Source organism: Ostrinia furnacalis, unplaced genomic scaffold (genome assembly GCF_004193835.3).
Source record: "Ostrinia furnacalis isolate ACB-3 unplaced genomic scaffold, ASM419383v2 OfSCF0535, whole genome shotgun sequence".
NCBI lineage: Eukaryota > Metazoa > Arthropoda > Insecta > Lepidoptera > Crambidae > Ostrinia > Ostrinia furnacalis.
In genome coordinates this window covers 116,158-135,833 of record NW_021130774.1, presented here as the reverse complement: position 1 = coordinate 135,833, position 19,676 = coordinate 116,158, and the positions used below count along the sequence as shown (strand labels likewise).

The window sequence follows — 19,676 nt, the reverse complement described above, 5'->3', positions numbered from 1 at the left end:
TGTGTTACTTAAACATGTTTTTAATGTTTTTAAAACTTAAAATCAGACAAATAAAGCAAAAACGTAAAATCTTGTTTCAAATACGGCAAAATCAACTAAAAAATAAAAATCTTATATCAAAAAGTACAAATACAGTAACAAATTTTAAAAATTGATATATATCGTCAAAACCGGCTTGATATATATCGGATATATATCCGATATATGTATATCTTGATATATATCCCTTGATATATATCCTCGAACCCTGCTACCAAGGTGCCATTTACATCATTCATTGACATCTTTACATTAAATAGAGTATAGCCCTATTTTGTAAATATTATAGTATACTGTACAACGTCTTACTTTTGTACGGCTCCCATTGGTAGTTGGTGACATTCCATGGAAATCGACTGGCCATGAGACGTTTGACGGCCTGTACTATGTTAATTGTACCTGTAGCTAAAGGTGTTGGTTTATGACTTAATTTTTTTTAACTGTAGTCTGATTAAGTTAAGCTTGCTGATGTTTTTTTCTTCCAATATCATCGAAAGTAGTTCTTGTCATTTTCTATTGGTCATTGTGGTTTAGACATAGTTAAACTTCAGACATATTTTTTCACTTCATTTCAAACTGTTATATTTCTAGTGATTGTATTAAATCAATGTTGACATAATAATTTCACCAAAGATTCTTTTTTGTAGTTTTTTTAATATATTGAATTAGATAAAATAATTATTACTATCAAGTACCATATTAAAATAAGTCGGTGCCTGGGTTAGATGCGCGTTGATGGAAACAGTGTCGTAGTCACATTTCAAAAAGTCCACGCCCACGGGACAAAATACCTTGGACACAACTTTTGTGACTAGTTTTATTGAAGCACTTTGAAAATGCGGACAATTTGTCCCGTACCACGCATTGCCTCGCACTTGGTTATTCTATTTTTATTTTGTTACATAAGATATTATTAATGAACTGGAATGTTGTTTAAACATGTACATAGTAACTATCACCCACTAAAATACGTCAGCCATCATTTAAAAAAAAATAGCAATGTAAATGGAAACACGTATTTTGGAAATCATAATTTATTTATTTCGAGATCTCGACAGTTAAAAAGAGTCAGTAGTTAATATAAAATTTTCTTTTTACACAGTGTGTTAATGGAACTAATGGAATTTATTTTATCATCATCATCATCAACAGCCCTTTACAGTCCACTGCTGGACTATGAGCCTCCTCCACTATAGTGGAGGGTTTTGTCATTATCTCCATTCTCTAATTTATTTTATATCTTCTAACAATTATTTTTTGTTTAAACATAGGTACTTCTAATTTTCCTTCAGGTTTATTCGCTCTTTTTGCCGGCATATTCCACTATTCCCCGTTTAGTTCATTATTCCCCATTATAAGTTCAAATTTAACGTTAACGGGGAATAGTGAACAAAAAGTTCACTTATCCCCGTTGACGGGGATTGTCAACGGGGAATAGTGGAATAAGCAAGCCTTTTTGCCGATACTTCACTAATCATTATTGACGAATGTACCTACATTATGTAGGTATCTACACAAATGATACCGCTGAAACCTTGAAATTGTATAGCAATGAAACAAATCATAAAATTGTGTTAGATTGTTGTTTATATTTAGTAGTCTGCTCATAATTTACTGGAATTTGAATCATAGTGTTAAATGAACAGTAGAACAACTCCTGAAATCTATGTGTATGTGCTCAGTTTTGTGTTTTAATACCGGCCTAACCAATAAGTTTTTAAGGTTTAGCTAGACTTGTTAAAACCAACTTTAACACGTCCAATTTTTACATAAAATAAGATCATTATGGTGGCAATGTATTTTTAAATTAAACCCGGGAAGTGTTTGTTTATGAAAATCTAGTACATCATCGACCATGCATGAAACATTACATTGATTTTATATTATTATTATGTAGATTTGTATTTGCTGTGTCCGTGTCAAAACATTTTATCGTATATAAAGTTTTATCAACTAAAGGAATTGATCTTAAACATAATATTTATCGTAATTATAATTACAACTTATAAGAATTGTAACCATTTAGTGGCGGTTTGAGAGTCGGAAGTACATTTATAGTTGTCTATATCTATAATATTAATCATAACAACATATCTGGTGCACGCAAGTCGATAGAACGAATGTGATTGTAATACTATGTTATAAACGTCCACATTTTCTACTGAAACAAAGTACTTACAAATGGCCAAAATATTAAACAATTATCACCTTCACTTGTTAGATTGTTCTTGTTAAAGTACTCTTTTTTAACTAATTTTGAATACAATTTAATTTAGTTACACCTAGGGTTGCCAGGTCCAAAATCACAAAAGCCGGACTTTGCGTTTCATTTGGCCGGACATTTTACCCTAAAAGCCGGACATGTGACGGGGGGGGGGTGCAATTAGTGTCAGCTCATGAGTGAGTACTATCATCATCGGTTGCTAACCCAACATCCTGATGCGTGCGCTTCATATGATTCTGTGGCTCGACTTTCGCCTGGCGCGGCAACCAAATAAAAAGCCTAACAAAAGCCGGACAGGCCGGACAAGGCAATATTTGGCCGGACAAGACCCTAAAAAGCCAAACATGTCCGGCTAAAGCCGGACGCCTGGCAACCCTAGTTACACCCCTATAATCTTTATCTATCCTTGTTCAAAGTACAAAATTTTTAGTGATGTTTGTAGATAGTAACTGCTTGCATCTCACCATTTAGGATATTAGACGATTTTCAAACTTAGAAAGCACAAAAATATTCAAATGCAAAAAATTGGTAGTTTGCTAAATTAAACTTGCACCATAAAGTACCAGATTATGTAGATTTCAACAACATGGATACTTGCCCCAAAAAACTTACTACCATAAGTAGCCTTAAGTTTTAGTAATTTATTGCTATTTTTATGTAATAATAATTAAATAAAAATTGGGAATAATGTTCATAAATATTGGACAGAGCTTGCCCACAAACTTGTTATAATATACTAAAGGAATATTTTCATACTGACTCACAAACACTTGATGTTTATATAAGTAGTTTTTCTATACCACACTGTATCTGTAGTAAGAGTGTAATCACAAGTTGAATCTGTTAATGTTTATTATAAATTGTAACTAGTGGGAGCTGTGAACAGGACCACAGAGTCGACCTCATATTGTGTAATGCTTATAGTGATGTGTTAATGTTGCATTGTCACATTCATCTATTTTTCTATCTCTGAATAGAAATGAAATTTCTACAAAATAGTAATGAATTGTTGTTTATAGAAAGAACTCATATTGAATTAGATGTGTAAAATAAATATATTGTTGACATTGCTTACTTATTGTTTTACTTAAATTTTATTTTCCTCTATGTTCTTTAGACATGATTTTCTAATACAAGATTGCAAGTTTGAGCATCTACATTTATTTTATACAATAAAGTTAGCCTTTGTACCTTTGGCATAACATTACATTCATAAATAAATCATTAGTTCAAAGTTTATAAACACATTATTTCAGTTATCTGTATTCAGGAGAGATATTTATTTACCTAATTTTATGGTAATTATTGTTTAAGTGGTCTTGTCTTTACCATTTTCAATACAAAGTAAATAAGGAAGTAGTATTAAAACAAAAGTTGTATAACAGCATTTAATTTTATGATAAATAAATTCACTGAACAGTGTTAAATAGTAAAGTGAAAAAACTAATACTCATTTAACATTAACTCCTTTTAATGAGGGTGCAACTACAGGTCCTTTTCCTGGAATTACCAATGGATTGCCTTTGTAGCAGGCAACTTTTTCATCATTTGTTTTCAAATCAGGGGCACAGGTTTCAAATATTTTCTTCTTGGGATTAAGTTGAGCTTCAGGCTCTCGAGGATATCCTTCACAAGAGACTAGATCGCCTGGGACTGCCTCACTAGGTGGAATCAACACTTCAACTTTCTCAGGGGATGATGCACACATGACCATAGCTTCTGATGTAACTCCCCTCATCTGTAAATTGCAATAACAATCAGTTTTAAAGAAGTTACAAAATATGAATGTGTAAATTAATAATAATGTGATAATTGTTTAAAATCTCAAACAGTTACCTTGACAGGTTTCAGATTGCACAACACCATCACAATTTTATCTCTCATTTGGTCAATTGGAACATGATTCACAAGTCCCGAGACAACAGTTCGTGGGTTTGCTTCCCCACAATCAATTTTCTCCACATAAAGGGAATCAGCATCAGGGTGTTTACTGATTTCGATAATTTTACCAATTCTAAAATCTAATTTTCTCACATCCACAGTATCAATTGTGTTAGTATCACTTGACTTCTCTTTAGTTTTTTTAACATCTTTTTCTTTCTTTTCCTTTTTGTTGATTACTGGCTTTTCTTGGATCTCAGTTTTGATCGGTGCGGCTTCATTATTGTTTATTGCAGAGGTAGTTTTGCCAGGTATAGAATATTGTTTAATTCCTTTCAAAGTTTCAAGGCGGATAAGTTCAGCCTTGGCATTTTCAACTTTAATAGCGAGTATGTCATTTTCTTTACTGAGATCTCTGATTTTTTCTTCAAGCTTAAACCTTTTTATTTCATCTAGCTAAAAATGTAAAAAGATAAGTAACTATACAAAAAAAATATGTACTACGAAGACGAAGTACGAATAAATTTCAATTACGTCTTTTATAACCTTGCTCCGCAGTTCCGCTAGCTTTTTTTCGGCTGTTTCTGCATTGTTGATAAGTTTAGCAACAACATTATGCGACATATTTCTCCGGATTATATTTGTTACAACCATCAGATATGTTTTATAAATTTATAGGTTATTTTCTAACCTCAAAGCGAATTTATGACTTTATAAAAAAAAAAAACTATGACTATGACCCCCAACTGTCATCTGTCAGATCAGACGTCACTACGTCGGTGTCCTAACCTTATCTGTGGTGGTCATTAAAAAAAACATTGTAAAGGTTGACGTGCACCGTACTAAGCGGATCCTCTCTCATTTTCGTATTCGGAACCGTATGTATTTCCGTAGTCTCATTGAAGTCCGCTTGTGGCTTGTGATCCGTTGATAAAAAGTCCGTAGGTAAGTTTTTTTTACTAAACGACAGCTCACTGTCTTAAAAACTACTGAGAAAATGATTCGAATCGAAAACTTTCGTATAATCGAATTCACTTCGTTTTGTGTACAAGAACTTAACAAGTCTATGATCAATGGTCATGTCATATTGACATGACATTGAACAAAAAAAAATAAAAAGTAACATGGCCGTTGCAACGGCGTCATAAATACTTTTCTGACATTGTTTATATTTGTTCAACGAAATCAAGCTAAATTTAATCATAAAATTGTTATCTTGTGCTTGTTCCGAGTATAATGTAATCGCAGCATTAATATTCTTGGCTTACCACGTTTGATGATGTATTGAAATTGCCACACGATAGAATGTCAAACAACACTGTCGGCTCGTCGGGGCCTGCTCCCGGCAAAATACGTGGTCCTGGAAGGCCACCAAAGCGTACGTGTACATGGTGTGCAGAAAGCAAAACCCCACTGAAATATGTTCTGCCCACTGAAAACGGCAAAAAAGAATTTTGCTCTGAAACTTGCCTGTCTGAATTTAGACAAGCGTACAGCAAAGGCGCCTGTCTTCATTGCGACAATGTTATTCGCGGTAATGCTCCTTCAAGCAGCAAGAATTTTTGTTCTACATATTGTTTGAATAAATATCAAAAGAAAAATGAAAAAAGGACGACCTCACCTCAATCAGGTAACGGCGCAAATGGGTCCGAAAATCATGGCAATAATAATTCTACGGGATCATTTTACGACATTTATCTAGATTTTGATTGGAATGAATATATGAAAGAAACTAATAGTGTTGCAGCACCTCAGGAATGCTTTAAACAGGCAGCAATTCCTCCAGTGAATGATTTTAAAGTAAATATGAAGCTGGAGGCACTGGACCCACGTAACCTGACTTCTACATGTATTGCGACTGTGGTTGGAGTGCTAGGTCCACGTTTGCGACTGAGGCTCGATGGTAGTGATAATAAAAATGACTTTTGGAGATTGGTTGACGCAGGAGATATTCATCCAATTGGACACTGTGAAAAAAATGATGGAATGCTGCAGCCTCCCCTTGGTTTTCGGATGAATGCAAGTAGCTGGCCGATGTTTTTGCTGAAGACATTGAATGGTGCTGAAATGGCCCCTGCAAAAGTGTTTCAACCAGAGCCCCCTACTCCTAAAACAAATATGTTTGTAGTCGGTCAGAAGTTGGAAGCAGTAGACAAAAAGAATCCACAGTTAATATGTTGTGCTACTGTTGGGGCTGTTAGAAATGACCAGATCCATGTGACTTTTGATGGTTGGAGAGGTGCATTTGATTATTGGTGCAAGTACGACTCCAGGGACATATTCCCAGTAGGCTGGTGTGCAAGAGCTGGGCACCTCTTGCAAGCTCCTGGCCAGAAGAGTGCCACTGCACCATCTAGGTAAATAATTTACATACTAAACTTAACTATTTGGAGGTGTTTTTGTTTTAAAATTATTAGAGATGGGCCGACTAGTCGCCGACTAGTCGGGAAAGCCGACTATTCGGCATCATTTGTAGTCGGCCGACTAGTGACGACTATTCGGCAAAATATGCCGATTATAATCGGCGCATTACAAAATTAAATATGTAACTGAAATAAAACTCATAATCACTAAGATTATTATGAGGTGGACCAAGGGCGTTTACCTAAACCACTTTTAACTGCATAAAATCAGTAAGTGGTTTCATCTGATTTAAAATTTTGGCAAGTGGAGAGGAATCAGTGGGCCTAGGATGCGTGCCGCGATAAGCGCAATTTTGCCCATACATTTTAACGTCGATAAGTGAGAATAATATCACGGCGCGCATCCTAGCCCAGCAGGAGGCGATCATATTGTCACCTCCTCTGACCCCTCGAAAATTATGACATCTACCTTAGGTACTGTTAGGTGATTTTGTAATGTATCATTTCTCAAGCTGGGCCACCCTGTATTTATCTCTTTAGAAATCTAGATATTCATATTTCTTTGAGAAAATCTAGATATTATTCTTCGGACAAGTAGGTATTAGAATGATCGGCATTGCCGACTAGTCGGCCGACTAATCGGCAATTTTAAAACCGATTAGTCGGCTAGTCGGTTAGTCGGCAAAGGCCATAGTCGGCCCATCACTAAAAATTATGTAACTTTATACTATAAAATTTTCCTTACAGATTTAAGCTACGACCTAGTGGTATTCCGAACCCTGCATTGCCTGAAGGTGGGTCTACTGGAGCTAGTAATTCGAGTAGCCCTGGGACGTCGTCTTTGGCAACAGTGGTGCGTTTACGCATTCGTAGCAGCTGCTCTGGTGGAAGCAGTTTGTTACCGACTGCAGTATCCGGAACAGGGCCCTCTGGGGCAGCAGAGGCACTTGTGAAAGAACTACTGAGTGTCCATCCAGACCCACAAAGATTGACCCGAGCAATACTCACAGCTTCCAGTAGCTATTCTAATATAAATAATGTGCAGGTAATTAACTAATTTATTTATTAGAAGCAAACTTAATTATACTAGCCTACCTCAATATTTAGACTTAATTTAATATTGTCTTGATTATCCAAAGCAGTTATAAAAGATAAGGAGTGGGAATTTCAAAAATTATTAGCATCTAAAGTATTTTATGCCTTTTTCAGGTCACCACTGGTTCAAAAAATTATTCAGTTAAAGTGCCATCAGAGTTAACAATGGACGAATTAAAGAATTGGTTAAAGGCTGTATGTGCAGGCGTTGGGTGCTGTGTGGGCATGATAGAGCTGGACACTGGAGATGCCGCTGGTCGGCCATGTGCGCTCTGTGGGGAGTCCACTTCAAATAATGTCACTTCTGCTCTTAAAAGACCTCAAAGTGTGAGTATTTTATTACAGTAGAATCCCGATTATCCGGATCAGTTAAAACCAGGGGTGTTCCGGATAATCGAAAATCCGGATAATCGATTTCAAAGTAAAATCAAACAATAATTAACTTTTTACAATAGAAAGGGTTTTCAATACATCATTTTTAGAGTCTAAAAATCTAAATTTTAGACCATTGGATGAATCCATTTCTTTTAAAAATGAACTAAACGACGTCCGTACCGTGTTACGGTGGCGGCGCCTTCCGTTTTTATGGGTCCAGACCTCAAATCGGTAATTAGAAATCGCGAAGAATGAGTCCGGATAATCTGATATCTATAAAAAGACCAGCCCCCTTAGACAAAACGCACTTTTTGATCGAATCGAAAATCGAATCCGTCAAAACTTCATACAAAAAAGGGGCTTTTCGACCACTTTTCGAGTGCCTTTTTAAAAAAGTTGTGCTCTAGAATTATTGGGGAGTGGTGGCAAATATCCAATTGGCACATTGATAGTAGTATCAAATTCGTAGCGAGTAGAGGTATAGACCTCAAATTATGAATTTCAGGAGGATAAGGAGGAGGGTGTGAACGGCACGAGTTCGGGCGCGGGTGGCAAGATGGCGCGCGTGTCGCCGGAGCGGCCCGAGGTGGCGTCGTCGACCACGGGCGCGCCGCCGCCGCCCGCGGCCGGCGCGCCGCCCGCCGACTGGTCCGTGGAAGACGTCATCGGGTTCATCGCCGCCGCCGACCAGGCGCTGGCAGCACACGCCGACCTCTTCAGAAAACATGTGAGTACACTTTTTAGAGTTCTCACCACAGTCTCTAATAACAAGAAAAGAAAGAAACATTTATAAAGGCCTATTCAAACCTGAGCGATATTCGCTGCCGCTGTGGGTAGAGGTACATACCACGCGGGTTTCGCTCAGGTATTTAGTATCAAGTATCGCGGCTAGAGCGACCTGAGCGATATTCGCTGCCGCTGTGGGTAGAGGTACATACCGCGCGGGTTTCGCTCAGGTATTTAGTATCAAGTATCGCGGCTAGAGCGACTGAGCGATATTCGCTGCCGCTGTGGGTAGAGGTACATACCGCGCGGGTTTCGCTCAGGTATTTAGTATCAAGTACCGCGGCTAGAGCGGTATGAACAGTTTATTACCGCATACGCACTGGGTTTTCTCTGCCGCAGACGGTAGCGAATACCGCTTAGGTCTGAACAGTATTATTACCGCATACCCACTGGGTTTTCTCTGGAATAGGCCTTTACGATGAATATCACTTAGACATAGAACGTATACAGAAATAGCACATAAATATTACAAGGAAATAAAAAGTGAACTGAGCAGTGCTATCCTGTCGCAACAGCGATGCCCATCGCAATGGGACCACTCAGCATATGCCGTGGCCCACGTTGGGGAAGGCCACGAGACTAACCTACCTCTCATTCCGACCGCTGAAATGTGGCTGAAACCTCTGTGTAACTAGGATCTACAGCTTGACCTCCAATAAAAACCCAACCAGTGAAGGCCAGTTTTTCCAGGGAAAGTTAGACTGCACAGAAACTAAGGGATATATGACAAGGGGGCGGGGCCGGTGTCGCAGCAATATGCCCAAAAAGAACACATTGCTCGTGAAAGCAATGATGGCTGCAGCGACGTCATAATGTAAACAGTTTATATTGCTTGCGTAGTACTAAAGATTATTCGAACATTGAGTACTGATACCGCAGTGGATAATGAGCAAATATTTTGATTACTTTGTGTGTGTGAATTTCAATGCGACACTGTTTCGGACTCAGCGCATTAGTTGGCATCTCTCTATGGTTCACAGATCGTTTCATCCACGAAGATGCGCCCCATCATTTTTCCGCTAATGTTTGAGCGTTATAAGTACACGCTAAATTATCAATGAGTGCACACGCACACTACAATAATAACGCTCGGATTGTTTGGATCAGACTCCCCGCACCCTGCGCTTCCCGCGACCAAAAATTAGTGGGGCGCGTCTTCGTGGATGAAGCGAGCTATACACACTTCTTCTTATCGTGTTGACAACAAACCTATTCAGTGTCGGCCCAAAATTTCGCTACAAGAGTGGCGCTGTCAGTAGCATTTATTAAATCACTACGCACTTACTACACTACGTCTGTTTGTCGCCAGGCATGAAATACATTTATGAACGGTGATCTGGATCTGATATTTTCAAAGATGATGCGTTTCTGTTGGTGCTGTAACAACAAAATACTAAAAAATAAATAAAAAAGAAACATTTTTTAAATTTATTTAAATAAAACTAAATCTAATAACTTCTGTTACAGGAAATCGACGGGAAGGCGCTCATGCTACTGAACTCGGACATGATGATGAAGTACATGGGCTTAAAACTAGGCCCAGCTCTAAAAATTTGTAATTTAGTTTCGAAAATTAAAAATCGTCGACATTATAGCACTTAAGTAGTTATACAATAATTCAAACACTCTTAGAGTCAGAAACTATAAGTTTCATATTTTTAAGGTAAGTGTATTTTATTGCATTTTAATGATAAATTAATTATTTCCGTTTTTTCAGAATCTAAATGTTGATCTGAAGTGGTTTTCATAAGAATATTATTACATTCAATCAATATAATAGTAGTAGTCTTACGTGTTTTGTCTAATTGCACCTTCAATACATTAGCAAAATTTGTGAGTTATTCCATTTGCTCAACTCTGATCATATATTTAAACTGTATGTATCTCCTGTTTTCACTGTTATTTTACCTTGATTAATATTAGTAACTAAGCATATCCTTACTCTGGACTTGCTTATTATTAATGATTCGTTATTTCTGTAAATTATATAAACGTCGAAATAATCATGTAGTGATGTAAATAAGTGTATAATGAGTTAAATTGCATTTAATGTAGTAAGTGCTCATCCCTTACTTTATCCCAAGCCTTGATCACACGTACCGAGCAAACGGGCGAGACAGTGCTCTCGGCCGAGTACTCGGTGTGTATAAACATTACGCCGAGTGCTCGGCCGAGCGCTCGAGTATGTGACTCGCTCACCCAACTGTCTCGACCGAGTAAACATTTTACTGTCTCTCCCGTTTACTCGGTATGTGTGATCAAGGCTTAAGCCTTGTTCGCACTAGTCGAGTAATTTAGGCGAGTTGTGAGTAATTTAGTTGCTAATCGTATCCGAACACCAAAAATTTAGTCGAGTAGGTTACTAAATCGTATAGTCGAGCCAATCCATTTTGTTCTATTTTGACAGGCGAGCAGCGCCCCCACCACGCGTTGTTGCTCACTCGCTCATCGACTAAACGAGTCCCAAACTGGGCGGTTTAGTCGACTTCATATAAAAATCAATTATTTGTAAACTTTACTCGACCAGTCACTCGACCAACTGTACCGATTGAACGGTGTTTTGGTCAGTGGCGAGTAGTTAAGTTACTAGAGGCGTGTTATGCCCGTTTTCACCATTAATCCCTAATTATTAAGTGACCCCTATAAAAACAAAATTCCTGTTATTTGTTACTATAGGGGTCACTTAAAATTTGGGGATTGATGGTGGAAACGGGCATAACTCTACTAAATTACTCGACTAGTGCGAACAAGGCTTTATTGACAGTAAACTCTTAAAATATTGTTAATCTTATCGGCTGTACTCTAATATACCTACATACAAATTTATAAATTGTATATAATATTATTCAGGGTCCTATTGTATAGTTAACTTTCTCCTACAGATTCTTTAACTGCTCAAATGCAAGAACTTTTACTATGGCACAACATAGAAATCAGAATTGGTATGGAGGGGAAGATTTTGATATTTGGATATGTTTTATAGTAAAAGTTGTTGTATTTGAATAGTGACATAACCTCTTGTAAGGAAGTTAACTAACAAAATAGGAGCCCTTATGATTGGCTAGTCGTGCGTCTGTTGTGGCCTGAGTGGTGTCAGTACTTGAAACATTACAGACTTCCAACATACTGTACAGAATACAGATATTCTATCGTAGACTAGGTTTAGTGCCTTTCAATAATTTAGGTGTACTTAAAAGAACTTGACGTCATCACAGAATAAAAATAAAAACATGTGAATGACATTGATTATGCTACTCTAGTTGTAATTTCATGCATATTCAGATTTAGGTATAGGGCATAATATAAAAGTTAAACAACCGTTTGTTTAAATTGTCATGACATGTAGTGTGAAAATGACATTTGAAACCAATGTTCAACGTGTGTTTAACTTTTTTGCAATAAGGCCCATAATGTTGAAGAATTAAACAGTCCATTACTCTGACTGCCGACGCGTCCCGAGCGTGTCCAATGTTCCTTCCGAGAGGCCTACGCCGGCGCCCGCGTGTGAATGATTCATTTTACATGTATTTTTTATTTAAAGCTGTGTCCTATTTAATTTTATTTTACCATTTGAAGCGTTATAATGTTAAAACATTTCGTCATGTGATATTTCAATGTTATTGTTATCGTGATAAATGATGGATAAATATGTAATGAATAATAATTAAATATTATGTTGGATTATTAATCTTGATGTGTATTTTAAGTTTTCTCATGACATAGTGTAGGTACGGAGGTTATACATAATTGCCTATTTCGTTTGTGTAAATATTGATAATGACGTTTAAGTTTGCGTTAGTTATTACATTGATACATTTCTTTTGTAACGAAAATAGAAGTTGCTAAAAGAAGGCAAAAAATTATGCAAAATAGAGGATTCGATTTTTTTTTTTTTTTTATTTTCAAGCAAGCTTTTGGCAGATTGCCTAGGTATTTTATTCTGTAAGGCGCCTTATTTGGCTTTTCGGAATATTAGTAATTAATATAAAGCGTTATTATTTATGTTTTTCGTATAAGTCGGCTAACTGTTACTGAAGTACATATTCGACTATGGTCTGTGTATATAGGATTAAATTACAATAAGGATTATTAAACTTATTTTCATGATAATAAACACTTTTATTTTATAAATGTAGAGTTTTTAATAATTTTATGTACATAGGCGACTACATAATTGGAAACAGATGTGTATAATAAATTTAATAAAATGCAAAATGAAAAGTGTTTGTTTCAATGGTATACACATATTTTTAATACCTGACAGTGACCGTTACTAAAAATAATTATATGTCACCATGGAATAATATCTAGGTGTTACATAACATCGTAGTACGATCAATTGACAGACCTATTGTAATGTATTTTTTATGGAATGGTTACAGAGAGGTGAAGAGGTGAATTATGTTTTTATCTAAACAGAACTGACATGAGTCAGATGTAGCTAGCGACATTCATTACAGTAATCAAGTTCAATTTATGGCCCAGCGCACGCGACCCAAAAAGTTGTGTCGTTATGGTGACAATTATTGACATACATTATACCACAGATTATACTGATAATTATTATTTTTCAATTAGATTTCACAATTTTTTCAGTAAGAGCATAACTAAAGAAACTCAAAGTAGCGCTGTGAATGCATAGTCAAATCGACATCGATGACAACAGTTAGGTTCCTAGCGACATCTTCAATTTGTATGAAATGAAAACAATATTTCCTGTAGTTGTCGCCAGTCGTTGCATACGGTACAAACGTTACTATGAGGTCTCATAGTGCGCGTGGACGCACAGGGAGGCACACGAACCACTCACAGAGCTCTATTCAAAGCTGTGCGTTCGATTTATTATCGTTTGTGAATACGGGCGTAAATCTTTGTTCTAAAAATTTGATTTGTGGCAAGGAGTAGGTATTTGATGTCGTATAACACACAGAAATGTAACACAATAACTAGTAGTAAGTAGGTAGTTACTAAAAAAAACCCGTGTAAACAATTTTATTGAGTTAGCGGTTGGGGTCGGCAGGGTCAGAGTGATCCCAGCTATTTTATTTTTGTTCTCTCATCAATAAAGAAATAAAAGTTCTAAGTAGGTTCATAAGTACATTCCTATAGAAGGTATCTCTCGCCCCGTATAATAGACTGCAACGGTTGATGACATGACTATTTGATCTTTCTTCAGAAAACTTACTTGTTGTTACCTTATGGTGATTTACCGTGTTACGAACTTACGAGTCTTACGACACATAATATAGCCAAAGTTAAGCTATAGATAACTACAGAAAAGACGGCTAAAGTCATTCAAACTGAATTCTTTGCTTTGGAGCTTAATGCGATTTTGAACGCTATACCGTATCAAATTTTAAACAAGGCTTGAAAGTCTTGAAAGGCAGATAGTAGGTATTGCTGAAAATAAACATGAACCTCGGAAAATAGCATTTTAGCATCTTATTTTAATGCTTCATTGTTATTATCTCGAAGAAAAACTGTCATTATTGTAAACCACCGTGTTAGTATCACGTTTAGAAAATAACAACGACAATTTACGAAGAGAGTGGCGCGCACGCACGGATAGTCGCGAAATAACGTCAGTCAGTGTTTTGTTGGCCGAGGAGACTGCTGTGCCGTTGCCCTAATGTGGTCTCGACGCGAGTTGTAAATAAATAAAACTAGTTTTTAAATATCAACCAGAAGACAAGTATAATGGAGATGCAAGACCACAATAATGAGAATGGTAAGATGGTGAATAGTGAAAGTGTTAAGTGTCAGCAAGCACAGTGACCCCGATAAGTTGCAAATATTTTAAGGCATTAAACCTTGGGAGAAGCAGCATTGGCAAGGGACAAGGATATTGACTTAGCCCTTCTTAAAACCTGTACCTATGTCTTGGCACCGAACAATGGAATAAGAACGAACTGAATTTGTTTCGTTTCCGCACATTTTTACTATTGTAAACATGATATTTTTTTTATTGAAAGATAAACATATTGTCACTGCATGTCTCCGAAAGATTGCATCAGTATGTTATTTTATTATACCTACATAATGAGAGTAGCAGATAGAGTTTTATAAAACATTCCTTTTAACATTAAAAATGTATTGATTACGAAATCATTAGTAGCACTAAATTACATGTGTGATTCAATAGACTTCACAGTAATTTCGTAATAAAAAACAACTAAGACTTAATTAATTAGAAAGAATTCAGTGTAAGATACCTATATTTATTCTTACTTTAAGTAAGTAGGTCTGTTTCCTCCTAGCCATTAAAAGTAAGATTTGTAAGCGCACTGTTATGTGGCAGTTGGTGTAAGTAATTAATAAATAATAAACTATACTAGCTTTCCGCCCGCGGCTTCGCCCGCGTGGAATTTTGTCTGTCACAGAAAAACTTTATCGCGCGCGTCCCTGTTTCAAAAACCGGGATAAAAACTATCCTATGTTCTTTCCCGGGACTCAAACTATCTCTATGCCAAATTTCATCAAAATCGGTTGCGAGGTTTAAGCGGGAAAGCGTAACAGACAGACAGACAGACAGAGTTACTTTCGCATTTATAATAAATATTAGTTGGGATGGGATTAGTTGGGATTACATGAACTAGGTGTTTATTTAATATCGCACGTAAAAGTTGAACACAATATTTAATGCATGATTACCTATTATTATTTGTTTTCAATGACTCATAACATTGAATATTCCGTGGCATCATAATGTTAACTGGGGATAGAGAGTAGTTAACGTAAGTTAACCAGTTGGTAGTATTTAATTTAATTATTATGTTGTAACCTCATGTTGTTGAGATCAATATAGGGCATAAATATTATGCCATCTCTATCCTATTAGTTACCTCTGTTATCGATCGTGAATAGTTGTGGAGTTGGGTTCCTACGATTCGGAATTCCCGAGTTCGATTATCAAATTCGATTGGTAGCTGGAAAAACAGATTAGGTAGGTACCTACACTACCTACATATGCCCATTAATTGCCATTAGTTTCGTGTTCCGATTAGTAATTGTACCAATCGGTCCAACGTTAATCTATTTTGGAATATAATATTTACAATTAAGTTGTATGTCAGTAAAATTGCCAGAATTGTATTACGACTTAATTAATTTTTATACGAATTAATTTTTGTTTATGTAAGTACCTATAATATTATCAGTCGCCTACTTCTTAAATGGACTTTGCTATACCAATTAAATATTATCGTAAAAACCTGTACAATCAAAAGGTTAAGATATTTATTAACTTAGTTATTTACTAAGTTCTAGAAATTTTCCTAGTTTCATTAAAAAGTACTTAATGTATGAACATTTTATGAGTAGGTATGCAAAATTCCTATAATGCTGGCGCCAAACAAATTGATTTTAGTAGGCGCATTAATATAAAACTCAATATAAAACAGATACCTACATTATAATGACACCTAAATAAAATATTTATTTACATAATAGCATTGTGCAGTAGGAATAGAAAATACGTATATTAGCAAGAAAGTAAGTGAATAAAATTATTTTGCTGAGGCTCGTAGAGTTGTGCAAGACAACGCAAAGGCTCTAATTCGATATAAAATTGCTAAAGAGAAATTAAATTAAATTCTAAAATAACTTTTTACCCACATATTCTTATGAAAATCTTGTCGCATGTTTCGGCCTTCAACATTTTTTTAAAATAAGATAAGTAATAAACTCTACGTATTGTTTGAAGTGATTCAAGATAATCCAACTGTTACGTACATTTTATTTACTTACTCCATTATTTATCGCTATGTAAATACTCATGAAAAAGTAGGATATAAAACATTATAATTTATACAATGTAGGTATCTACTGCATTACGATTAATGTCGTATGTAAGTACCTAGGTATATGGATAACTTACTAAAACCTCTGTCATTTTTATACCAACCGATTGAGCCCTTGTTAAATTGCAATATAAACAGGATGTAGGTACAGTTTGACCGTCAGTAAAAACTAATTTTATTGTTGACTTAAGAGGACACGCGAGGTGTCCCCTACTCAATTTCTCCTTGGTAAACCGGTTTTCTCCCAGTTTGAAACCGGTTTGAAATGGTCGCATCATGTGTGGTCTCTCAACGGAATCTATGGCAGAAACTTAGATGCAACTCAAAAGTAATTAGAAGTTGCAGTTTCGTTGCAATTGCGTTTCACCGTGTGTTCTGGGCCTTAGGTAAATGTCGGCCGTTTGGTGTAGTGGTTGTAACGGTCTACTATGCCGAGTGGTCCCGGGTTCGAATCCCGGCCGGGCAGAAATTGAAATGATGAATTTTAATTTCTGTGACGGGTCTGGGTGTTAGGTACTATGTATAATATGTATGTATTTAAAAAAAAAGTATATGACTGTATAAGTAGTATATCCGTTAAGCTAGCACCCATAACATAAGCATTAAGTTGCTTACTTTGGGGCTAGCTGGCGCTGTGTGAAATTGTCCAAAGAATTATAAATAAAAAAAAGGTAGGTACACAATGTTGAATTCCTAAAATGTTGGTTGGTTTGCAAAAGGTTGCCTAACTACTAAGTAGGTAGAATCCTAAAAAGTTGAATTTCATAAAAGTTAATATTAATATCCCACTTCTTCTGTCGTGCTTTGTGGACTACTTATTGATTGTCAATATCTAATATTCACTGAATTCTGATAGATAGGCAGGTCACAACCATGGTGTCAGGGCTATGAATGAAGCTTTTATAACACTATGTCTCTATATTTTATTCGTCACACAAGTAGGTAAATAAATGTAGGTAAATAAATGTAAAAATAAATTCTACCTAATAGCCGCATGTTTCCTCTAAACTATTTTTAACATGTTTCATTTATTTTTCAGGCACAAAAAAGCCAGACACCGCTCCCCAGATGGATATGATACAAAGAATAACTGGAAGTTTTGGAAGATTTCAGCTCTTAATATGTTTTTTCATATTCCTAAGTAAATTTCCTGTGGCTTTTCATCAAATGGCTATAATATTTTTGGCGCCTAAGACACCATATACATGCCTTGACGACAACAACAGCACAGATGCGTGTCCTTGCGCCCATCCAGAATATGACACTTCTGTCTTCACCTCAACTATTATATCAGAATGGGATCTGATATGTGATAAAAAATGGCTTACCAGTTTTACACAAACATTGTTCCAGTTAGGAACGCTGATAGGCAGCGTCATATTTGGGATGGCGGCAGACAGGTAAACATCTTCACACTCGTAACTTTTATTAATTGAAGCATAATCAAAATAGAGATATCTACGTTGTATATTTCTATTCTGTTTCAGGTTTGGAAGGAAGAAACCTCTGTTGCTTGGAGTAGTCATACAAGTGACGATGGGCGTCGGAGCCACGTATGCAACAGACTTTTGGACCTTTACTATATTACGATTCTTCGTGGGATTGTCTGTGGGGGGCACTATGGTCACAGGGTTCGTCATTGTGATGGAAACTGTTGGCACGCAGTACCGGGACACCATATCGGCGCTCTACCAAGTACCTTTCAATTTGGGACACATGCTGCTGCCAGTGTTTGGCTACTTTTTCAGAGACTACACAGCGTTCCAACTGGCCATTTCAGTACCTGGAGTGGTTTTGCTTTCGTACTTCATCATAGTTCCTGAATCACCGAGGTGGTTGATTGCTGTTAGAAGAACAGACCAAGCCATCCACATTTTAGAACGCATTGCTAAAGTGTAAGTGTTTAAAATACTTCAATTGTAAGTACTTACGATGTCGTGTTATCCTAGTTCCTACGTATCTACAACTTTTGAAAAAACTCCTATGTTGACCTTACTTTCTCTATAATAATTAGTTTACCTGGTTACTTTTCTTTTGCCAAGTAAAGCTATGAAGAAAGATACATACACGTATCTACCTGATACTTAATATCATGTTTTACTTGTGTTTTAGGAATGGGCGACCAACAGAAAACATAAAATCGGACGTGGAAAGTTTTCAAGCTGCAGTGGAGAAAAATAACCTAAAGAAAGGAAACATACTGGATCTGGTTCGGACTCCAAACTTACGTAAAAACATAATTGCTATGTCACTTAACTGGTTGACTTGTGGGTACTGTTTCTACGGGGTGTCGCAGTACGTAGGTCAATTGAGCGGAAATATCTTCGTGAACGTAGCAGCCAGCGCCAGTGTAACTTTACTGGGCACTTTCGCCGCTGTATTTCTTTTGAAGATTATTGGCAGAAAGACCATTGTTATTGTTTTCAATTTTATTTGTGCGTTATGTCTAATAGTTCTGGCTGTGATACCCGAAGGCGTAGGTTCCGTGGTGTGTGCAAGTATAGGCGTCGTAGCTAGTTTTATAGTATTTGTTGTAGTTTATTTGTATTGTTCGGAGCTGTTTCCGACGGTAGTTAGAAACGCGGCTCTTGGAACATCGTCGATGATGGCTCGCGTGGGGTCCATGGTGGCTCCGTTTGTGATCGAGTCGAAGGACGTGGCCGCGTGGTTGCCACCAATATTGTTCGCTATATTACCCCTATTAGCCGGTTTTATGACATTCATCATGCCCGAAACCAAAGGTTGCGAACTGATGACCACAATAGAAGAAGGAGAACGGTTCGGAAAGAAAGAGAAAAAGTAAGTCTCTAATGCATTGTCTGAAAGAAAAAATAATGTATTATTTAGTGCCAAACAATCATTCCTTTTGTAAATATTGTACAATACGAAATATATATTTAATTTTAATCTTAGATAGTAATATAATAAACAGTGTTTTATTAATAAAATTACTACCGTACTGTATTAAAATAATTTCATTTATCTTTTAAAATGTGAAATTCATCTTGTAACGTAGCGTACTTAGTGCCTTCCAAAATTACGCCTATTTATCAATAAAAGGCACTCATTGACAGAAGAGTTGATTTATCCCTCAAACTAAGAATTTTGAGAGGC

The 19,676-nt window shown here is 36.4% G+C and overlaps 3 protein-coding genes across 4 annotated transcripts; 2 read left to right on the top strand and 1 right to left on the bottom strand.

Moving 5' to 3' along the window:
• Nucleotides 1-3,637: 3,637 nt before the first annotated feature.
• On the bottom strand, nucleotides 3,638-4,853 carry AIMP1 (aaRS-interacting multifunctional protein 1). Of its 2 annotated transcripts, none has more exons than XM_028322889.1 (3): nucleotides 4,679-4,853; nucleotides 4,100-4,600; nucleotides 3,638-4,001 (listed from the first exon to the last, which is right to left on the bottom strand). In XM_028322889.1, exons 1-3 carry the CDS (start codon nucleotides 4,796-4,798, stop codon nucleotides 3,714-3,716), a joined length of 909 nt encoding a protein of 302 aa, XP_028178690.1. In that variant the 5' UTR covers nucleotides 4,799-4,853; the 3' UTR covers nucleotides 3,638-3,713. The 2 variants fall into 2 exon arrangements, with proteins under 2 accessions (XP_028178690.1, XP_028178691.1); XM_028322890.1 differs by having other exon boundaries at nucleotides 4,691-4,853.
• A 377-nt stretch (nucleotides 4,854-5,230) lies between these two features.
• Scm (Polycomb protein Scm) lies at nucleotides 5,231-10,755 on the top strand. The gene is made up of 5 exons (XM_028322898.1): nucleotides 5,231-6,501; nucleotides 7,255-7,552; nucleotides 7,717-7,929; nucleotides 8,483-8,704; nucleotides 10,231-10,755. The coding sequence occupies exons 1-5, from the start codon at nucleotides 5,450-5,452 to the stop codon at nucleotides 10,363-10,365; spliced, it is 1,920 nt and encodes a 639-aa protein (XP_028178699.1). The 5' UTR covers nucleotides 5,231-5,449; the 3' UTR covers nucleotides 10,366-10,755.
• A 3,545-nt stretch (nucleotides 10,756-14,300) lies between these two features.
• LOC114366110 (organic cation transporter-like protein) lies at nucleotides 14,301-19,379 on the top strand. Its single transcript, XM_028322897.1, has 4 exons — nucleotides 14,301-14,491; nucleotides 17,602-17,962; nucleotides 18,050-18,457; nucleotides 18,675-19,379. The coding sequence occupies exons 1-4, from the start codon at nucleotides 14,461-14,463 to the stop codon at nucleotides 19,363-19,365; spliced, it is 1,491 nt and encodes a 496-aa protein (XP_028178698.1). The 5' UTR covers nucleotides 14,301-14,460; the 3' UTR covers nucleotides 19,366-19,379.
• Nucleotides 19,380-19,676: the final 297 nt, after the last annotated feature.

Bases quoted from the DNA above. Each gene is read 5' to 3' on its own strand.
- AIMP1 (XM_028322889.1), bottom strand. From the start codon at position 4,798: ATGGTTGTAACAAATATAATCCGGAGAAATATGTCGCATAATGTTGTT. The intron at 4,601-4,678 runs GTAATTGAAATT...TTACATTTTTAG, and splicing joins GGAGCAAGGTTATAAAAGAC to CTAGATGAAATAAAAAGGTT. The intron at 4,002-4,099 runs GTAACTGTTTGA...TGCAATTTACAG, and splicing joins GCAATCTGAAACCTGTCAAG to ATGAGGGGAGTTACATCAGA.
- Scm (XM_028322898.1), top strand. From the start codon at position 5,450: ATGTCAAACAACACTGTCGGCTCGTCGGGGCCTGCTCCCGGCAAAATA. The intron at 6,502-7,254 runs GTAAATAATTTA...TTTTCCTTACAG, and splicing joins AGTGCCACTGCACCATCTAG to ATTTAAGCTACGACCTAGTG. The intron at 7,553-7,716 runs GTAATTAACTAA...TGCCTTTTTCAG, and splicing joins CTAATATAAATAATGTGCAG to GTCACCACTGGTTCAAAAAA.
- LOC114366110 (XM_028322897.1), top strand. From the start codon at position 14,461: ATGGAGATGCAAGACCACAATAATGAGAATG. The intron at 14,492-17,601 runs GTAAGATGGTGA...TTTATTTTTCAG, and splicing joins AGACCACAATAATGAGAATG to GCACAAAAAAGCCAGACACC. The intron at 18,458-18,674 runs GTAAGTGTTTAA...CTTGTGTTTTAG, and splicing joins TTAGAACGCATTGCTAAAGT to GAATGGGCGACCAACAGAAA.